The 19,214-nt window shown below is 41.1% G+C and overlaps 2 protein-coding genes across 3 annotated transcripts in view; both read left to right on the top strand.

The window, feature by feature from the left end:
• The window catches only part of CDC27 (cell division cycle 27), a 36,683-nt gene extending 31,356 nt beyond the window's left edge, over window positions 1-5,327 (top strand). For both annotated transcript variants that reach the window (XM_066628660.1, XM_066628659.1), the window contains exons 17-19: window positions 2,094-2,168; window positions 3,399-3,579; window positions 3,967-5,327. In XM_066628660.1, the coding sequence (XP_066484757.1) occupies window positions 2,094-2,168; window positions 3,399-3,579; window positions 3,967-4,049 (339 nt within the window). In that variant the 3' untranslated portion in view covers window positions 4,050-5,327. The remainder of the gene's footprint in view (window positions 1-2,093; window positions 2,169-3,398; window positions 3,580-3,966) is intronic.
• Window positions 1-19,214, top strand: part of SLC25A39 (solute carrier family 25 member 39) — a 441,295-nt gene that overhangs the window by 70,247 nt on the left and 351,834 nt on the right. The gene's annotated exons all lie outside the window — the stretch shown is intronic.

Raw genomic sequence — 19,214 nt, 5'->3', positions numbered from 1 at the left:
GAGTCCCTGAGGGCCGCAAATGGCCCCCAGGCCTGGGGTTGGGCACCCCTGGTGTTAGGGATACTTTTTATTCAATATCCTTTCACTTCTGGGATGTGGTAGTTAGCTTCTGTCTCAAAATGTACTAAGATGGCCTGGAAAAAGATACTGACTTCCTAGATATTGTGATTTACTTTTTTTTGGTTAAGAACTTATTTATTATTTTCATTACATTGTTAAACTAATACAAAATTTTAAAAGACTTCCACTTATCTCTACTACAGGCTTACAAACATACATCATAATAATATCTATCTTTATAATATTTAATACAATAAAGATTAAACTTAATATTAGATCTCTTTTATATCTATCTCTTCAGTCTCCAAACCCACAGGTGTATAATTCATTACAATCTAAGCTCTGCAGGAAAATCACAAATGGCTTCCACTCAGTCAAAAATGAATCTATTTTCTTTTCTCTAATTAAAGATGCCAACTTTGCCATCTCTGCAAGCTCCAGCATCTTCGCAAGCCAATCTTCTATTGTTGGTATACTGGAGCACTTCCATTTCGGTGCATAGAGTAACCTTGCTGCGGTTATCTTGTACAGCAATAATACACCATGTTCTCTTTCTGATTGTTTGTCCATCAAACCCAACATGAAAATCTCTGACTTCCACTGTATATTAATCCTTAAAATTTTCTGAATCTGTGAATGAATTTGTATCCAAATTTTTTTTGCAAATTTGCAGGACCACCACATATGAAAAAATGATCCCTCCTGGTGTTCACATTTCCAACAACGTCCCGTTGTATTATAAATTTTAGCCAATTTCATGGGAGACAAATACCAACAGTACATCAACTTATAGAAATTTTCTTTAAGATTAATATTTAAAGTAAACATCAAACCTCTTGTCCACAAACCCATTGATCCATTGAAATCTTGTAACCAAAATTCTGAGCCCATTTTATCATGCAGTCTTTTACTTATTCTTCTTCCATTTCAAGTTTTAATAAGAGTTTATAAATTTTAGCGATAATTTGTTTATTGTTTAAACATAATTCCCTTTCAAATTCTGATTTGTGTTGTTCAATACCAAAGGTTCTTTTGTCTATTCTAAACCTTTCCTGAATTTGCAAGTAATGAAACCACTGACAAACATATCCTTCATCTATATCCTCTCTTGATTTTAACATACATTCTCCCTGAGAAAAAGTGTCTGAAACTTGTCTTTCCAGACCCACTTTTCTCTTTGTTTTAACCTTGCCATTTCCTTCTGCAGTCTATCTGTATTTCTTGAGCTTCTTCACTATGCTTTTCTAAATTATTATATGCATGTCTGTCTCCTTGATTGGGGGAATGAGGAGAGAAAGTTTGTGCCTTCCCTTAATATACGGTAGCCCAAGGGTTCTCAGACTTCTCCCAGGATCATGTTGCTAATGGGGGCGGTTTTACTTACAGTAGGCTGGTGCTAGGTCCAGAAGGTGTAGGGAGCCCCACACAGCCTTCCTCAAGTCTCAGAATATTGAGAAAAAGCAATTGCAAACCACTTCCGGTTTGCGATTGCAAAACGGGAAGTGGTTTGCAATTGCTTTTTCCTCAGTATTTTGAGATTTGGGGAGCCCTATGCAGGGCTGCACAGGGCTCCCCACAACTTCTGCACCTTGCACCAGTCCTCTGCAAGTAAAAGCACCCCCTTTTGCCCCCATTAGTGACAATCCTGGGGATTGTGTTGCTGCCTCTCCCCTTCCCCCACTGCTTAAGGGACCAGGGGCTGAGGCTCTCAGGCAGTTGCATCGCGTTACCCCAGTTTGAGAACCTCAGCTGTAGCCTGTGAATCTCCTTCCTCCCCAGTCCCTTATTCATGTGTTTCAGATTTCTACGTGCCCAACAAACCAAAACCCTTGATTTTTTTTTTCTATTCCTGTTCAACATTTCAAATTCCAAACCTACAGAAAATATGTTTGTTAAACCAGCAACCAGAATTTCAGGAGTGTAAATGAAATAGATCTTATTGCACCAAAGATACCAAATCTTGTTTAATATACATATTTGTGATATATGGCTCAGACATTTCAGTAAAACTGCTCAATGTTTTTTCTTTTCAGTATGCTTTGCAAGAGCTTGAAGAATTAAAGCAGATTGTTCCCAAAGAGTCTCTTGTTTACTTCTTAATAGGAAAGGTAATGGCTAATCTGAGAATTGTCTTCTGAAGAATAGTTGTAAGTCAGGGGTCCACTGCATTTATCCATAGAGAAACAAAGTGATTGGTGGCTATGGAGTGGGCATACAGTACCATGCTAACAGTTCACGTGGTGCTATTTTCTCTCTTAACTAGCAGTTATTCTCTGCTGTCTTTATATCTGAGTGTTACAATAAGATTACATACATCTGAGAAGGAGGCAGCAGTAGTGCTGGACACCAAGGGAGAAGTGAGCCCTCCCTATCCTCTCATGTTACAGCATACGAAGAGAATGGAGCCAGTCTGGACTCCATGGAGGTGACAGGCTGGGGGAGGCAGCAGATGGGTGTGGAGTACCCCTTGCCAGCTCCTCCAGTTCACTGCCTGACATGAAATTCTCAACTTTTGTCACAGGCTAGCTTCCTCTGTCACAGAGGGCATATCAGTTTATACATTCAGGACTGCATGCACTTCTCTACAGTCCCTCTCCCTACCTTATTCCATTGTTTCTAATGGGATAAAATGCCCTTCTTTAAATAAAGGACATTGTTCCCATTAACCAAGGGTTCCCAGAGTGTGTTTCCGGATGGCTTAGGAAAACACAGCATACTCACAGGGACGCCACAGGATGTCCCCGGTGGCCCCCCTTACCAGTTCTCCCAGCCACCACCATCTTGGATCTCGCAAATTCTCATAAGATTCAAGATGGTGACAGATCTCACAAGATTTGGGTACCACCATGTTGGATCTCACAAAATCTCATGAGATTTGGGTGCCACCAGGAAGAAGAGGGTGAGGGGGCATTGGGACTTAGGTAAATTTAGGAATTACTACATTAACCCCTTACATTATTTCTTATGGAGGAAAATTCTCCTCTATAAGTTGTTTCTCTTTCCAACCCCTAACTTGAACTAATAAGAAGAACCTGCTGTAGTGCTGTCTGTGCATATGGCACTTCACATGGAATTGCATTTTTCAAAAAATTCCAATTTAAAGCAAAAGAAACCTTGAAAGCAAACATTGCAGACTTTTTTTAATTTGTGTGCTCTGTCTTGAATCTGTGGAGCTCAGATTTCTTAGTGCACAATGCAGAATTTTGTGTGTTCATTTATTTTAAACTACTTGGTGTCTGAACAGTCCTAGCTAGTAGAAACAAGCAAGACAGGCTGAAGAAACTTAATGAGACATGTAAACATGACTGTTATTGGTTTTATTTTTTATTTTTGGCTAGGTTTATAAAAAGTTGGGTCAAACTCACCTTGCACTGATGAACTTCTCCTGGGCTATGGACCTGGATCCCAAAGGAGCCAACAACCAGATCAAAGAGGCCATTGATAAGCGGTACCTGCCTGATGATGAAGAGCCTGTAACTCAAGATGAACAGAGCAATGAACGTGGTCCATACGAATCAGGTTGGGTCCATTTTATATTATTTTTCTTCAGATACATTGAGATATTTCTTGTTGAGTGACTTGAAAACATGGTCTCTGGTCTTAGAACACAATATTTTGTGCAGGCTGGAGTCTATTTTGTGCAGCCTGGAACCATATGGAGGTTTTGAAGCCTTGGAGAGAGGGATGTAGGGAAAGAACACAATTTTGTAATATTTTGTTTACATAATAATACAGAGTAGGATATCTCAGTCATCATATTAGAGCAGTCTGCAAATATGTTGTTAAAGGTCTGTGATGGATAGGCTGATCTGTTCATGTAAAGGGAAAATTCTATATTATTTGAAATATGCAGATATTCTCAGGAAGCGTTAATCATTCCTTTTTATATACTTTTTTCCTTTAAAGTTGGTACAGATGAGTCCCAGGCAAGCAGCATGACTGACGCAGATGACACACAGCTCCATGCAGTAGAAAGTGATGAATTTTAACCCCAGAAGTGGATTCTGAGCTTGGACATTTGATTGACTGATACTGTTGGATTCTCACCTTCCCCTCCTGCCACAGAGCCAGCATTTGTCTAATGCTACACTGACACCCCAGGCGCATCATTCATCAGATTTTAATTGACACAATTAATGGCAATGCATTTTGGGCCATTATTTGAGTCTGACTATTTGGCTCTTCCATCTTTGTAAACATGATTCTTTGAGGAGGAAAGACTTTTTTTTTAACCTCCCTTTTGTTGAGAAAACTATCATGGAAGAAAGATTTGCTGTATGGGAGCTGGGAGGTGTGGAGAAGTAATTAATGAAGCAATTACTTGCTGTTTCTCCAGAAATATGTCTTAGTTTTGGCTCTTTCCTCTCCAGCAAGCTGAGACCTGAATTTCTCCATCTTCACATTTTTCAAAGACAAGTGTGGAAGTACAGGACTGGAATGTGTTAAAGAAGTTTCTGAATACTATTATAGAGTGTAACTTAAAATGCCAGAGAATGTAAATGACCTTAAAAACAACAGTGTCTCCTGTGAACAAACACATTACAGAATATATAAATCCCAGTGTCCCTGCTTTTAGATGTGTCAACCTGCCAGGATAGAGACTTCCACCGAATACGTTAGTATTCCAACCAGGAGTTAATTTTATCAAACCGACTTCCAAAGCATCAGTTTTCGGTATTTGCAAACAACTCAACACAACAAGTTACTTCTCGAGTGCCCCTCGCAATTGCACCTGACACTTGGGGAAATCAAAATGCTACTTCAACTGTAAAAGCAGAATCCTAGAGAAAAATAAGTGTGTAGATTTGCAGTGTTGAAAGGATGCAATGAAGTAAATCTTCTATAACAGAGAATGCCAAGATGACAATGGAAGCCTTAATCCAATCAAAACCTTACAATGGTGATGCATCCCACACCTGTTTGCGGCAGTATCCCCTTCAAAACTATTTTGTAAAGTGTTGTCTGAATGAAAAGATGCAAAAAAATGTGCAATTATCTGTCTCTTTTTTTTTTTGTTTGGGTTTTTTTATCCTGTAAGTTTGAGTACTTCCTCTATGATGTCTTGTAGGAATTTAGTCCCCAGGAAGCTACTTCTGTGAGGAAGGATGCTAGGCTGTGTTAAAGAAGCCAAAATATTCCTCCTTTGTAGCACTCCTGCAACAAAGGTTGGTTGGCCTTTGTGCAGTGACCATCAAGAAAGTGTATGATAACCTTACAGTTTTAAAGAGCAAATTATGCACAATAAAATGGTTTAAATTTCATAACAATGTATTGTGATATTTTATTATTGTGTAGCAAATACTGTACACTTTGCATTTAAAATTGGTAAGATTGTCTCTTTGCTCAAGAATTAGGTACACCATTTTATTGTCCCTGCCACCAATTCCAAAACATATCAATAAGAGGTAATGTTGAGCCTGAGCTGTCTGCACTGTATTTGCAAATGTTGATTTATCCTGGAGTAATTTTAAAAAAAATTTAAACATTTGTTTCCTTTTCCATATCATGAGTATCTTGCTTGAATTGTGAAAATGAGGTAGATTATAGGATATGGTGACTGGGATGGTAGTATTTTACTACATCATAAAATAAGTTCAAGACAGGCTTTGCGGCTTGTATGAATAGAGCAAGTTGGACAAGGAATGAAGTTTCCAGAGCATATTTGTTACCCAGAACCTTCCCTTCCTTTTTACTGATTATGTTTTTTTGTCTGTGTTGAGCAAGGATTCTTACAGCATAATGCTGTCTTGCGCTGGAACAGGCAAGCCAGGAGGCTTGCGCTGTATCCAGTGCAAGATAGGGTGCCAAAGTGGCTCAGCCAGAGGCCAAAGTGGCTCAGCCACTGGGTAAGCTACTGCAGCCCCTATGGGTCTCCTCAGACTTGCCGCACCTCAGCAACTGTGCACTGTTCAGGAATGGAGGTTGGGATTTGGCATAAAAACCAGGTCCTAGCCCCACTCCCTGACCGCCTACCCCCAGGACTGCCCTCCGCCCACCTCCTCCCTACCCACCGCCATGGAGGCTGGATGCAGCCTCCATGGGCCAGCACACCTCTGTGCACTGATGCAGCTTGCTCCTGAGGAGGTGCAAACATGCTTTGCGGCACATCTGCGACCCTCCTAGGCTGGTTCAGGTACCTGCCCTTAGTTGCATTTATCTAATGTTCAGCTAATTTTCATTTAACAAGGGTGGGGTGGGGGTGTTTTTTCCCCAACTTACACAGCAATTTCATCTACACTTTCAGGATTCATATTTTATAAGGGAGAGAGAATTGCTAAGATAATTGTTCTTAAGAATGCCTAATCTGATGATTTGTAATTTATGTGTATCATGTACACAAAAACCTATTGCTTAGAGGGAAAGGGCCCAAGGTGAAAGAGAGGAGGGAATATGTCCAGTAATGTTGTATTACAAGTATGTTGTTTGGGGTAAGGCCTTTGTACCCAGGTTTTTGTGCTAGGTACTGTTTCTCTGTAACTGTTCACACTGCTGCTGCAGTAGTGATGGGTTGTAGGTACATCACAGAAGTTATTCCCTGTCTCATAACCCTAAATAAGAAGATGGGGTCTGTATTGTTGGCTGGGTGCTATGAGAGGTGAAGGATCCTTGATTTTAAATCTGTGTTAAAACTTGCTGCTAATCAGGGATGGGCAAATCCAGCATGGCTTGAGTAGAGTCACAAGGCACTGCCCCCCTGTGGCTAAACTCGAAAATGAGTCATAACGGAGGCATTTTCCGAGTCGCCTTTTCAAGACTCTAAAAAGACTCAAGTAACCCCCTTTAAAAATCCAGCCATGAGGGGGAAAAGGGGCTGCTGCATGTGTATCAGAGTTCTCCTTAAACACTCCTCTGTCCCCACCCATCTGTAAACAGGACTGGAGGAGGTGGGACAGACCACATGAGAGTGGGGAAGGAAGTGGCAAGAGTGAGGAGGGTGACTTGCAGCAACTGCAAGGCTTACCAGGACGACCCAATCCTTGGCAGCTCTACTCTGAAGTAGTCCCACTGTAGCTGGTCATTCAATTAGACTCCCTTCTCCAAAGTAGCAATGGAGCTTATTGCAACCAAGCCATGTGGTTGGCAAGTGCAATTGCTACAAACAACCTCCCTCCCTGGGCTTCTCCAGCCAATCGTAAGTCAAGAACCCCCTTGGGCTCCTCCTGTCCTCCTTCAGCCATCCTTTGTCCAATGATCATCAGTTCCTTCCTTCCTATCAAAAGAGTTCATTCCTGCCACGCTGGGCTTCTTCAGCCAATTGTAAGTTAAGAACCCCTTAGGCTCCTGCCCTACCTCAGCCAAAGAAAATGTCAAAATGCCCACCCTTTGTCGAATGATCATTGGTTCCTTCCTTCCTATCAGAAATGGGCAAAAGAGTGCACTCCCACCTACTTTCCCTCCTGTTTGGATGCAGAAGCAAACATTAATTTTTCTCAGCCTCCTGGCTGGAAACTCTCTGCTGCTCACCCAGTTTGAATGATGGCCCCACAAGGTTTTTCAGACTGAAAATAGTAAGCAAGCACACCCAGATGCAGACAGACTTGAGTCTGTGTGCGTGGGAATGAGTGCTAAGTCAGGGGACCCTTGACTCAAGGCCTCAGAAGGCTGCACGTGGCCTCCTCTAGCCCTCAGAAGGCCCCTGGAAGAGATGGGGTGGCAGCATTCTCCTTTGCAGGTGGGACATTCTGCAGTACTAGCCATGGACAACACAGGAGTCAGAATTGCCAGTGATCTAGAGAAGCTGGTACGGCCATTACCACATTCCTAGAACAAAGTCTTTCCCAACACACTTAATGAGGCACTTTCTCACAGTACCCAGAGTATAACTAGCTAATGCTAAGATGGCTTTAGGCAGAGACCTACAATGATCTTAACTAGCCATTTCTATAACATTGTTCTTAACCCACTTAGTCATTTCTGTCACACACACACACACACACACACCCCCTACAGGTAACAAACACATCCCTGACACTAGAAAAATACTATAACAGAGCTGATATAGGCAGGATTTCCCCCATAAGAAACAATGGGGAAAGGGGAAAACAACAGAAAATTACACCACAACCCCCCCTCCCGCCCTGCCCACTTTCCTATGATAGCATTGGCTACCAAATATAATCTGTATCCTATCATAGCACACCATCCCCATTTCTAAAGCCCCTGCTATGAAGACAATATCTCAGATGAAGAAGGCACATCGCATAGGGCTATACCTCTCTGGTTTCTCAAAGAGGGAGCATTGGTGATGGGAACCATGGTGAAAGAGCACTTGGTGTACAAAGGGCACACCTTGCAAAAACAACCTCAACTGTGGTTGACACCACAGTTTTCCTTTTGCAAAAGGAAAGGAAACCTTTCCTAACCACCTTTTCCTTTTGCAAAAACTACCTAACCACCTAACAACCTTTTCCTATGTACCAATGGAAACACCTAACCTTTTCCTTTTGCAAAAACTAAGAACAGAGAACGTCTGCTCCTTTTTGGTAAATACCAGGGACTCCAATCATTGATACAGAGACTGCAGCAATCCAAGCGATGGCAACTTTTGTCCTGTTATGAATATTTACATACAGTACTATGTTCTACAAAATGTTATCAAAACGACTTATGTCGCAAAAGGAATGAGACAATGATTCTCTGCCCCAAAAGGATTCACAGTCTAAGAGCCTAATCCTAAGCTGATGATCTACTGGTGCAGCAGTACTTATACTGGCAAAGGGTGTTGCGAACATGCTGTAAGTCTCCTCGTGGCACCTGGAGAGTAGGTCTGCACTTCCCAGCTGATGCTACCAGCCCCCAGCAGAAGATTTGCATCACATGGGGGAGGTACATGGGGAGGGTGGAGATCTGAGTAGCACCATAGGGTAGGCTTGGTGTTACTCAGGGTAAGGGAAAATATCCCTTGCCCCATGGAGACCTCCAGCCTGCCCCAAAGCTGCACTGGATGCAGCGGAGGCAATGCAGCACCACTGCACCAGTGCAGTTTAGGATTGGGCTGTAAATAAGGCAACAGACAGCCACTAGGAGGGATGATATACTGGGATGAATAGGGTTTGTTGGTTCCTCCCTCCTAAATATGAGAACCTCCACTTGAAAAGAGTCTCCTTGGCCCAGTTAGCAGGGGCTACCTCTGGGTATGCTATGATGTAGACCACGACTTGCCAGACTCCAGCCCACATACTGGATTCAGCGCCCTGCCTTTTCCCTCCCCCATGTTAATGGTGCTTACCATTCTGTGGGGGAGCCTTCCCCACCACTGATCTCCCCCAAACTGTGCTCTGGCCCACCATTTCTGAGTTCTGTCGCCCCCAACAGCCACAGCACCCAGATTTCTGGGCAGACGCTGCTAGTTGGGGTGCAGTTTGGGAGACATCAGCAACGGGGAAGGAAGGTAATGGAATGGTAAGTGCCAGTCAAGCTGTGGATGCCTTTCCTGAAGTGTAGCGGTGTCTCAACTTTGCAGTTGAGCAGGCAAATGACACCTGGGATTACATCTAAAATTGATTCACATACAGGTTGAGCCTCATTATTTGTGTGGGTTCCATTCCAAGCACTCATGTGGGCACTATAGCAAATCAATTTAAAAAAACAAAGTTTCTTTGCTCCAGTGATTTAAAAACAGCCTTGCTGACCTTTGTGATGCAAGATAAGAGTCATTAAGAAGACAATTCATCAATCAGTTGTCCTCCAAGCTCTTAGGATAGCGCTTCACTGAGCCCCTCCCTTCACCAATGCAAAGTGATCACCTTTCTTTCACGTGCTCAGGAGGAAGGGAGAGGTCCGCTGGAGAGAGAAGGATTCATGAATTGTCAGCCAGCTGCCCCTTTTCTCTCATTAACTAGGCTATTGTTAAAGGACTGTTTAGTTTAAAGGGGTGCATTTTTCCCCTTCTCCAGGGATCAGCACATTCCTTCTCATTTGCAGGGGCCATTCGTGTTGAGTCAAATTCATTTATTAAAAAATCCGTGTATAACAAGGCTGGACCTATGCACATGTTGGCTGCTTTTTCCCCTCCTTTTTGATTCTTCTGTGTAGAACAGTGTTTCTCAACCAGTGGTACTAGTACCATGTACCACTAGTACATGGTGTCTGGAGGTACATGCAGGACCTTCAAGCCCCCACCACTTGACAGCGAAACCAGCAATGCAATGCAACAAGCAACAATAGGAGGCTTGGCTTAGTGGGCAGAGCTCTAGTGCGTGCTTTTCACTGGCAAAAAAAAAAACCCTCTCTGCGCTTGACTTAAACCTCTTACCAGTGTTTGTCATGTTGCATCTGGCCCCCCAATCCAGAAGTAACTGGCGATTACATCATCCAATAGGTGGACTATGTGAAGTGGTACAGAGGGGACAAATGTTGAGAAACACTGGTGCAGAGGATTGCTTAGAGAACTCTACTGCCTAGTGTGTAGCCAGCAGCCATTTCTATGACTGAGTCCAGAAGATGGGCCGTGGGGAGGTTAAAACACCCTAGCTGTTTAGCATGTATGAATCAAACCATTCACTATATAACTTTGCCTTATGATAATAGCACTTTTTCTAGCTACCATGATCCTGAAAAAATTGGGGAAGTTAACTTTACCTAGTTTGTCTCATGACTATGGTCCCAGAGACAGTTGGGACTGTATGCATGGATAGAAAATATATTGTATTGTCATTGAGCAACTTACAGGTATGTGCAATTTTAGGGAGTTGAAACTTTACTTCAGAACTCTCCTGTTTTTTCAAATAGACATCTCTCACCAGCTCCATAAAGCTGCACAGAACAGCCACCCCTTTAAAAAAGTATTTTTCTCTTGAGACCATCTTGTATTAAAACCTATAATTCTCTTTAAAAATCAAGGTAACACTCTTCTTCACTGTGTGTCATTTTTGTTTCATAACATTCAATCACATAACAGAGTGGTTTTTTGAGACACAGGTGAAGTTACTAACTAGTAATTCCAGCAGCCATAATCTGGTAAAATCTTTGCATTATGACCAACTTGAATGCCATGAATTTATGAGCAGCTGAGTTGTCCAGAACTCTTCATCAGGCTGGATGCTGAGCAAAACAAAAGGTGTGGTAGGAGAGAGAAAAGGTGGGCATGTGTAAGAGCCCCAAAGCTACACTGCCTAACTAACCATTTAGGTCATGTTTGACACTTTCCTCTGCTGAACAACAGAAACTAAATTGGTTGCTATTATGATTGTGGGCATAATCCTAACTAACTTTCTAGCACTTTGGTAAGGGCAATGCAGCTCTAAGATAAGGAAACAAACATTCCCTTGAGGAGGTCTCCATGACTGCTTACCCAACTGCAGGATACAACACATGCCCCATTGGTACAGCTATGCCAGTGCTGGAAATTCAGTTAGGATTTGGGCCTATATCTGCTAAGTGGAAAGAGAGATAGGAGCCTCAGGCTTTGTCTGGGGATACTGATTTATATTTTAGCTCAATTCAGTCTCTGGTCTTTACCTTACATATGTGAAGAAAATATTCCAAAGCAAGGGAATGTGAGCCTGGGCTCAATATTCAGCATTCTGGGAATTTCTGCCTTTTTTTTTTTTTTTAAAGGCCACGAAAGGTTTGATAACAAAGGCCAACACACATTTTGCTTCCTCAAATGTTACACCAATTCCTGTGTATATTTGGGGTGCCAATTCAAAAAATGGCATCCATTTTGCCCTATCATGTCTAGTTTTGGAGATATAGTATAGCCTCTTTAGTGAACGGTTCAAGCAGCTTCCTCATGAGGAAGCCTACACCATGGCTTCACGAAAGAGGCTATACTATATCTCCTAAACTAGATGTGATAGGGCAAAACAGATGCTATTTTTGGAATCAGCACCCCAAATTCTTATCAAACCACCATAAAGTTTGGGGGAAAGCTTTTCTGACCCTCAGTTTTGTAGGCCTGTGTAATATGTAGTCAATAGTACTTGGAAAGAGATAGAGGCTGAGTTGTAAGAATGGTTGGGGTCAGGGGGGCATCAGTGCTGCATGCTGCTCTCTGTGTAAAACACAAACACACACACACCATGCAAACAATCATGCAGGTCTCCTTACTTAAGTATACTTTATGCCAATTGCAAAGTTCAGCTCTTTTGGCAGATAATTTTGATGACCTTGGACTAGTATTTTGTTTTGTTTCCAGTGCAGAGTACATGGAGCCCTGGATACAACACAAAGGTTGCAGTCCTTCATGGATGAAGGAGAAGAGTATATATAAATTTACTACTACTGTTGCCAACCTCTCATCTGCTATAGAAACAAACCTATTGGTGCTTTTCAATATGGAATTACCTCTTCCTACACACACACAGCAAAAAAAAAGGGCATGTCAAATTTATGATGCTATAATTCACACATGTATTGCTTATGATGTACACAGAAGTAGTTGCTTGACTACTGCAGATGTAGCTGCTTGATTAATTACTGAACTAATGAATTAGACCAAATGCTTGAAATGTTACCCATTGGCATCTATATACCACTAAAGGACTAAAGGATCTGCAAACATCCATCAAACTTGTACACAGGGATAGTTCCATACATCTCTTCAGTTGCTTCCCTTAGATGTTCATGTGTTGCAGGTTTTCTACAATGAAGTATGTATGAATTAGAGCTCATAAAAATGTGTATACCTTTTCTTGAAACACCTTTATGTGCGTGTTCTTGTTTGTGCGTGTGTGTGTACTTATACATACACAAACACACTCTCACGAACTCAATAAAGAAGCTTGTATGTGGTATTTACCATGTGTGTTATCTGCTCATTTCCATGCACCTAACTACTTATGTTGAAATTTGTCCATTCACCATCATGGGATAAATGATAGGAATACTTTGTATTTAAAGAGTGACTTCCAATATTCAAATATTTTATTATATACTTTCAGAAACCCTTACTACAGTTCTGTAAAGTAGGTCAGTGCTGTTGTTGTGGTTGAAGATAATACCAATATTTATATACCGCCTTTTTTTGTCATTGAATTTCTCCTCTGACTTTAATCCAGGCAATTTACAAAGGCAGCCTTTTCTAAATCCCCGTAAGGGATTTTTACAATTACAAGTTCTAATCTTCCACAGAACATCTTCAATCCAGGTGGAATCCTTCTCAGTCTGATTCTGGCTGCATTCACCTCCCATATTTAACTGATGGCAGCTCCTGCACTCTCACTGAAGGTGGTCATCTTGCTCCTTTCACCATATGGGATGATTCATCTTGTCAGAAGTTCACAGATATTTCCAGCTGTTTCGAACTACATTCCCAGCTGTTCTTTGGGCTTTCATAGGCGACAGCTCTACCACTCAGCCAGACCGCTTGCCCATTATTACCCCCATATTATCCCCATTTCATAGACAGGAGGGCATGGTCTCTTTTTGAGTTCACAGCAGAGATTAAATTTGAAACTGGGGTAGCAAGTGCTGGACACTGGTGTAGTTTTGTGGTAAAAATGTAGAATCTGGCAGAGGACAGTGTTGTCAGAATGAGAATGTAATATTTTACTTAGAATATTTTTTAAAACGTTATTCACTACCGTAAAGCACCCAAGGGCACAATCCTAACCAGGTCTACTCAGAAGTAAGTCCTATTTTGCTCAATGGGGCTTACTCTCAAGAAAGAGTGCTTAGGATTGCAGCCTAAGATGCCAACTGCCTTCCTCTTCCTTCGTGCCCCCCCCCCCCCCAGTTTTTGGTAGCTTGGAATTTATGAAGACATTGCTGCGAAGGGTGGGAAGGGGCCAAAAAAAGAAAGTTTAATTTAAAAAAAAATAACTATTTCGGACTTTACCCATTGATATTCAATGAGCTGCTTTCTGTGAAATGACAGTAAACACCAATACAACATCAAAGCAATCTATGGAGAAAAAGAAAAGGGACCTTCAAGTTTCACCAGTTTTAGATTATGAACCCTGTGGGGACAGAAAACCAATTATTGATTTGCTATGTAAACCACTTGGGGAATTACTATACTTCTTATTGAGAAGCAGTATCTAAATATTAATAATTATACTACGAAGTGTATCAGCTTTGCCAAATGATTCATTTAATTTGGACTCCTGCCTCTGATTGGATTAAAAACATTTTAAAGGGAATCACAGACTTTATGCCCAATGTGATCCAATTTATATACAGTGGCATAGCTAAGGGGGGTGGGAGAGTCAATTGCCAGGTACCATGCCTTTCAGGATATCAGGGATTGCCTTTTGGAGGCCTTCTGAGCCCTGGGGAGGCCGTGCACAGCTTCCAAAAGCCTCGGAAGACAGACCTTAGAAAGGCATTCCTGGGTTTACCAAAACTCAGAAATAGAGGGCACTTTCTAGCAAGCCTATAGCAGGCCTTGTGAGGCCTGAGGAGATCTCCCTATGCTTCAGACCTCCCTGACACCCCCGCCAGGGGGGTTTCTGGACATCCGGCCCCTGGGATGGGTATTAAAAAAATTGTTTCTATGGGTGCCAGATCCCTTAGCTATGCCACTGTTTATACTATATGCCATTATTAAGAATTTAAGTGAATTTGATGCTAGTCAGACTTTCATGCTAGCCAGACTGCAAAAGGAATAAGTCAATGTTTGTCCTCATCTTTTGTATCATTCACTAATTGAAAGAGCTATGGTTGCAAAATAAAAAATCTTTAATAAAATATTAATTTTGAAAAATAGTATGGGTTATAGCTGTTGTAAATTCTGCACTTTAGAAAGAGAGACCACATCCTTATCCAGATCACATATTCCCAGACAGGTTTTTAACAACTGCTTCTCTCTGACACTATATGCTAAAGGCAAGATTTCATTCATTGATCTACAAATTGACATTATTCATTTTAACTTGTAATAGCTTAGATTAATTAAAATGCTATTGGGGTGAAAATGTATAGGTTAGATAACAGAGAAACAACATTAGGACAACTTATCTTGGTCTTCATAAAGTTGATCAGTTCCAGAATATAATTAACACTGGAGTTTATAACTAAGTGATATCTTACTTCTGTTAAGGCACAAAACATCTTTCACATAAAATCAAGTCAGAGAGAATGTAATGAGCCAGGACTGTACATATTTGAGGGTTGTTCTCAGTTATCAAAGATTTTTGGAAAAAGAGATAATGAGCACAATTACATGGCAATCAATTGTTATAAACTCAAGTACAATGTTGTTTTGCATTTTTCCAGAGGGTCAAGCAAAGCAAACAGTTAGTTCTTTGTGCAGACTTCATCTCCTTGGTACAGAGGCATATAGGACCACCAAGTTATGGTAAATTGACTCATCAAATGTCAGATTCCTTTTCTGTCATCTTGCATTCATTTATGACCTACAAGTTTTAGAGCAGGGGTGTCAAACATAAGGCCCGGGGGCTGGATGCAGCCCCCAGAAGTTCTTTATCTGGCCCTTGGGCTCTCCCACTGCTCTCAGCTGATAAGGTGTCACTGCTAAATGGGCAACCCATGTGATAATTGGCTTCTCCCATACCTTGAAAATTTATTTATGTATTTTTCTCTTCTGTCATTGTTAGCTAAGGTTCCTAAGTGAGAAAAAAGTGCTTATTTCTGGTCATCACCTGCTTAATGACATCACTTCCTGCTGAATGGCATCACTTCTGGCCCTTAGCAGGCTTCACAAATGCTATTCGGCCCTCTGTATTCAACAAGTTTGACATCCTTGTTTTAGAGGTTGCTGCCTGATTTATAAATGCCAAAGGGTATGGCCATAAAGGCAATTGGCAGCAGTACTCCCCCCCCCCCCCATAGCAACTTGTTTAACCTTTGGTGTATGTAGCCTCATCTGCCTTGTCTGTTTCATGACCCAACAAAAATTGGGTCCAGACTCACTGGTGGGTCCTGGACTCACAGTTTGGGAACTGCTGACACAGATAGAATATGTTCAAATGCCACCCCAGCCAACAAGTATAGTGTTGTTTTATTTACTGACGGAATTATCTTATTGTCTCTTACGTATTAAGCAGAAATTCTCCCTAGTTTGCTCAGACATAAGAGCGTTTTGTCCTTACTTCAGGTTCAATCGCATTGTTTTTAAAAGGTTTTATTTCTACCTTCTTATTAAGTTCCATGGTGGAAGAAGAGCCCCTTTCCTCACAGCAATTAGGAATCAGCTCAGCACCTTGCTGCTGTGAGGAGAATGCAGTTTTCTGGTCAGCTGAATGTCATTCTTTGGGTGGGGTGGGCTGGCTTCACACTTTCAGGGTCTGCTTTAGTGTTGTTTTTTTAAACTAAAAGTCCAAGTCCAACCAAATAAAGCCAGGTGCAAAATAGTGGCACACGGAGGTTAGACATGCACTTCATTTGCCCAGAAATAGGTTTTTTCCAGTACCAGAATTGAGTTTACAGTCTTCTCACATAAATACATCAACCCCTGGTTTTCCTCCAAGATGCTTCAGTTTCAACCACTGCAGGGAGCAGGGAGTGACTGACTAACTAACTTTTTGTTCTTGCTATTGGATACCATCTTTTCTTGCACCATCTTGTGTGATGCGACATTTGGAGGCCCTGTTGCCTGGTGGCATACTGTTGGTGGGAACGTTGGCATAACTTTGGCAGGGACTTCATGGTGATGGCAGCCCACTTATGGATCTTTCTGCCCCAGGTGGTTCAGAAAACTCAGTCTGTGGACATTTTTAAGCACGCGGTCAAGACCCAGCTGTTCAGTCCAGCTTTCCGTTAACCAGGTCACCACCTCTTCTGTTTCTTGGTCAGTCTGTTTTGGGTTGCATTTTTAATTCTCACTTCGGTTTTAACTGTTGACTTGCTTGTTTTTACTCTGTTGTAAGTCACCCTGGGAGCCTCTATGGGAGTGGAAGGGCCACATATGAATTTGTGTCAATAAGCAGTTTACCAGTCAACCTCTGTCTGCCCGCTTGACAGAACTAGTTTTGAGGGGAGATTGGATTTCCACCAACACCTTATGAACAGGTGACTGTTGTAAATGCTTTTTTAAAATGACCTCTGAAATTTCATTCACAGAGGCAAAGGATTTAACTCTTCAGTTGGCTGGCAAAATAGTTCAATCTTGTTTAATCACTTAACTAACAAAATTTACCTCAGAAAATGAGTTCCAAAGGATGAGAGAACTCAAGTTATTTTATTGAACTGGTCTCATTGAGGGCACTTTGGAGAACATAACTGAACGTCTGCCTCTAGGGCAGCAATCCAATGTGTGTTGACCTGGGAGTAAGTCCGAATGAACTCCGTGAGGTGTCCTTGTGAGCAGACATTCATAGGCTTGAACTGAAAATCCTCCAAGTTAATGAGAAGAGTGAGGCGAATCTGTGCTTCACTCACGAGCACCTATTAAAAGAGATGTGCTCTTTTTCATTGCTCAATTGAGAAGAAATTACCTCAGAACGTTTCCTGTGAACGTTTCCATTGCTTGCTCTTAATTTCCAAATCTTCATTAGTACTAATGAAGGCCTTCAAGGCTTTTATTAAACGAGGATGTTTTCACAGGTGACAATGTGAGAGTTTATGTTTTGATTTAGACTAAACTGTTCATGTACTAATATAATGTGGAATAGGAAGCTGAAGAAAGCCATTTTCAAAGGAAATGTAAGCTTTATTCAGAATAGATGTAGTAATTTACTTCAACACCAGAACTGCAAAAACTAGTTTAAATATTGGTTGCAAATGTGGTCTCTTAACAACATCAGCAGTTCCTCACAGTATCCGTTGGTGGTTTTAAAAAATGTCTTTTAAAAATACAAAGGCCGAAATCCTAACCAACTTTCCAGCATTGGCATAGCTGTGCTAAGGGGACATGTGCTGCATCCTCCAGTTAAGTGGCACTCACGGAGGCCTCCTCAAAGTAAGGGAATGTTTGTTCCTTTACCTAGGAGCTGTATTGCCCTTGTCGGTGCTGGAAAGAAGGTTAGGATTGCACCCAAAGTGTTTTAGGCTCTAATACTGGGAGAAAGCCCCACTGGGCATAGTGGAGACATTTCTGAGTGAACATATATAGGCTTATTCTGTTAGTTTAATGGGTCTCTCAAAAGACACCTCAGATTGTGTATATATAAACAGTAACTGTGCCTTAAACTATATTTTCTATTATGATTTGTGTAATTTTTTGTATGTTTTTTGTGTGTGTGTTTTTTTTAAATGAGGTATTAAAAGCCTTCAAGATCTTCCACACACACAAAACAATAATTCCTGGGAAATATATTTCACTAATGGCTTTTAAATGGATTGTTTACAACACCTTGCAAATGAAAACTATATGAAGAAACAGGTTTTTAAACTCTGATCTCGCATACTAGATGCATAAAAGTCTGCTGGCTAGGATGGATGTTAACACTTCTAAAATGAATCTAAATAATTTTCAAAGCATTTTAATTCTGTTTATAAATATATTTATGTATTATAACAATAAGTATATATGTAATTTGTTCATATGTTTCTAAACTTATGTATCCAGCTCCCAGCTGGATGGTTTCTTTGCCATCCAGCTGGGAGCTATGGCAGGTTTTGTTGTTTTAATATATTTTGTGCTGGTTCACTCTCTAACCACAAGGTTAGAGAATGAACATGTTTAATTTTTATAAATGTAATTAATTTACATATGGAAATTAGCAGTCCTATTTTTGCTCACCTAGGAATTGTGAAATCTATTTTTAAGACATCTTTTTGGAATAAGAAATGTTCAAATCTCAATTTTAAAAACAAGCATTCCAGTTCAGAAAAAAAACCATCTATGGATTATATCAGAAGAAAGTTCATAATATGGCTAATGTTGCAATCCTATTGGGGCAGATCTACTGTGAAACTAATGAAGCTTAACCCATTTTTGCCCGGCCCACAGGTGTAAATTTGACCCCTGTAGCGTATATGCAGCATTGGGCAGAAATGGCTTAAGCTTCAGGGTTCATAATCAATGTGGGGTCTCAGAAGTTATTTCAGTCCACATTGCTTAAAAATTTTGGGTCTACTTTATGAAAACAGTTAGGTTTTGCTCACATATAAGCTTATGTGGTGATCTGTCATGGAACAAACATGGAACAAACACTGAAGAAGATAACAGTGGTTACCCAGACCTCGTTGCTGGTTGTAAAGGGACTCCCATAACAGTTCAAGCTTCAGGGCCCCAAAAATGTAGGTCCGCCACTGAATCCTATACACATTTATTTGGAAGTTATTTCCATTGAACTCAACAGAATTTA

This window comes from Tiliqua scincoides, chromosome 5 (genome assembly GCF_035046505.1).
Source record: "Tiliqua scincoides isolate rTilSci1 chromosome 5, rTilSci1.hap2, whole genome shotgun sequence".
Lineage (NCBI taxonomy): Eukaryota > Metazoa > Chordata > Lepidosauria > Squamata > Scincidae > Tiliqua > Tiliqua scincoides.
This window is presented reverse-complemented; position numbering and strand designations above follow the sequence as displayed.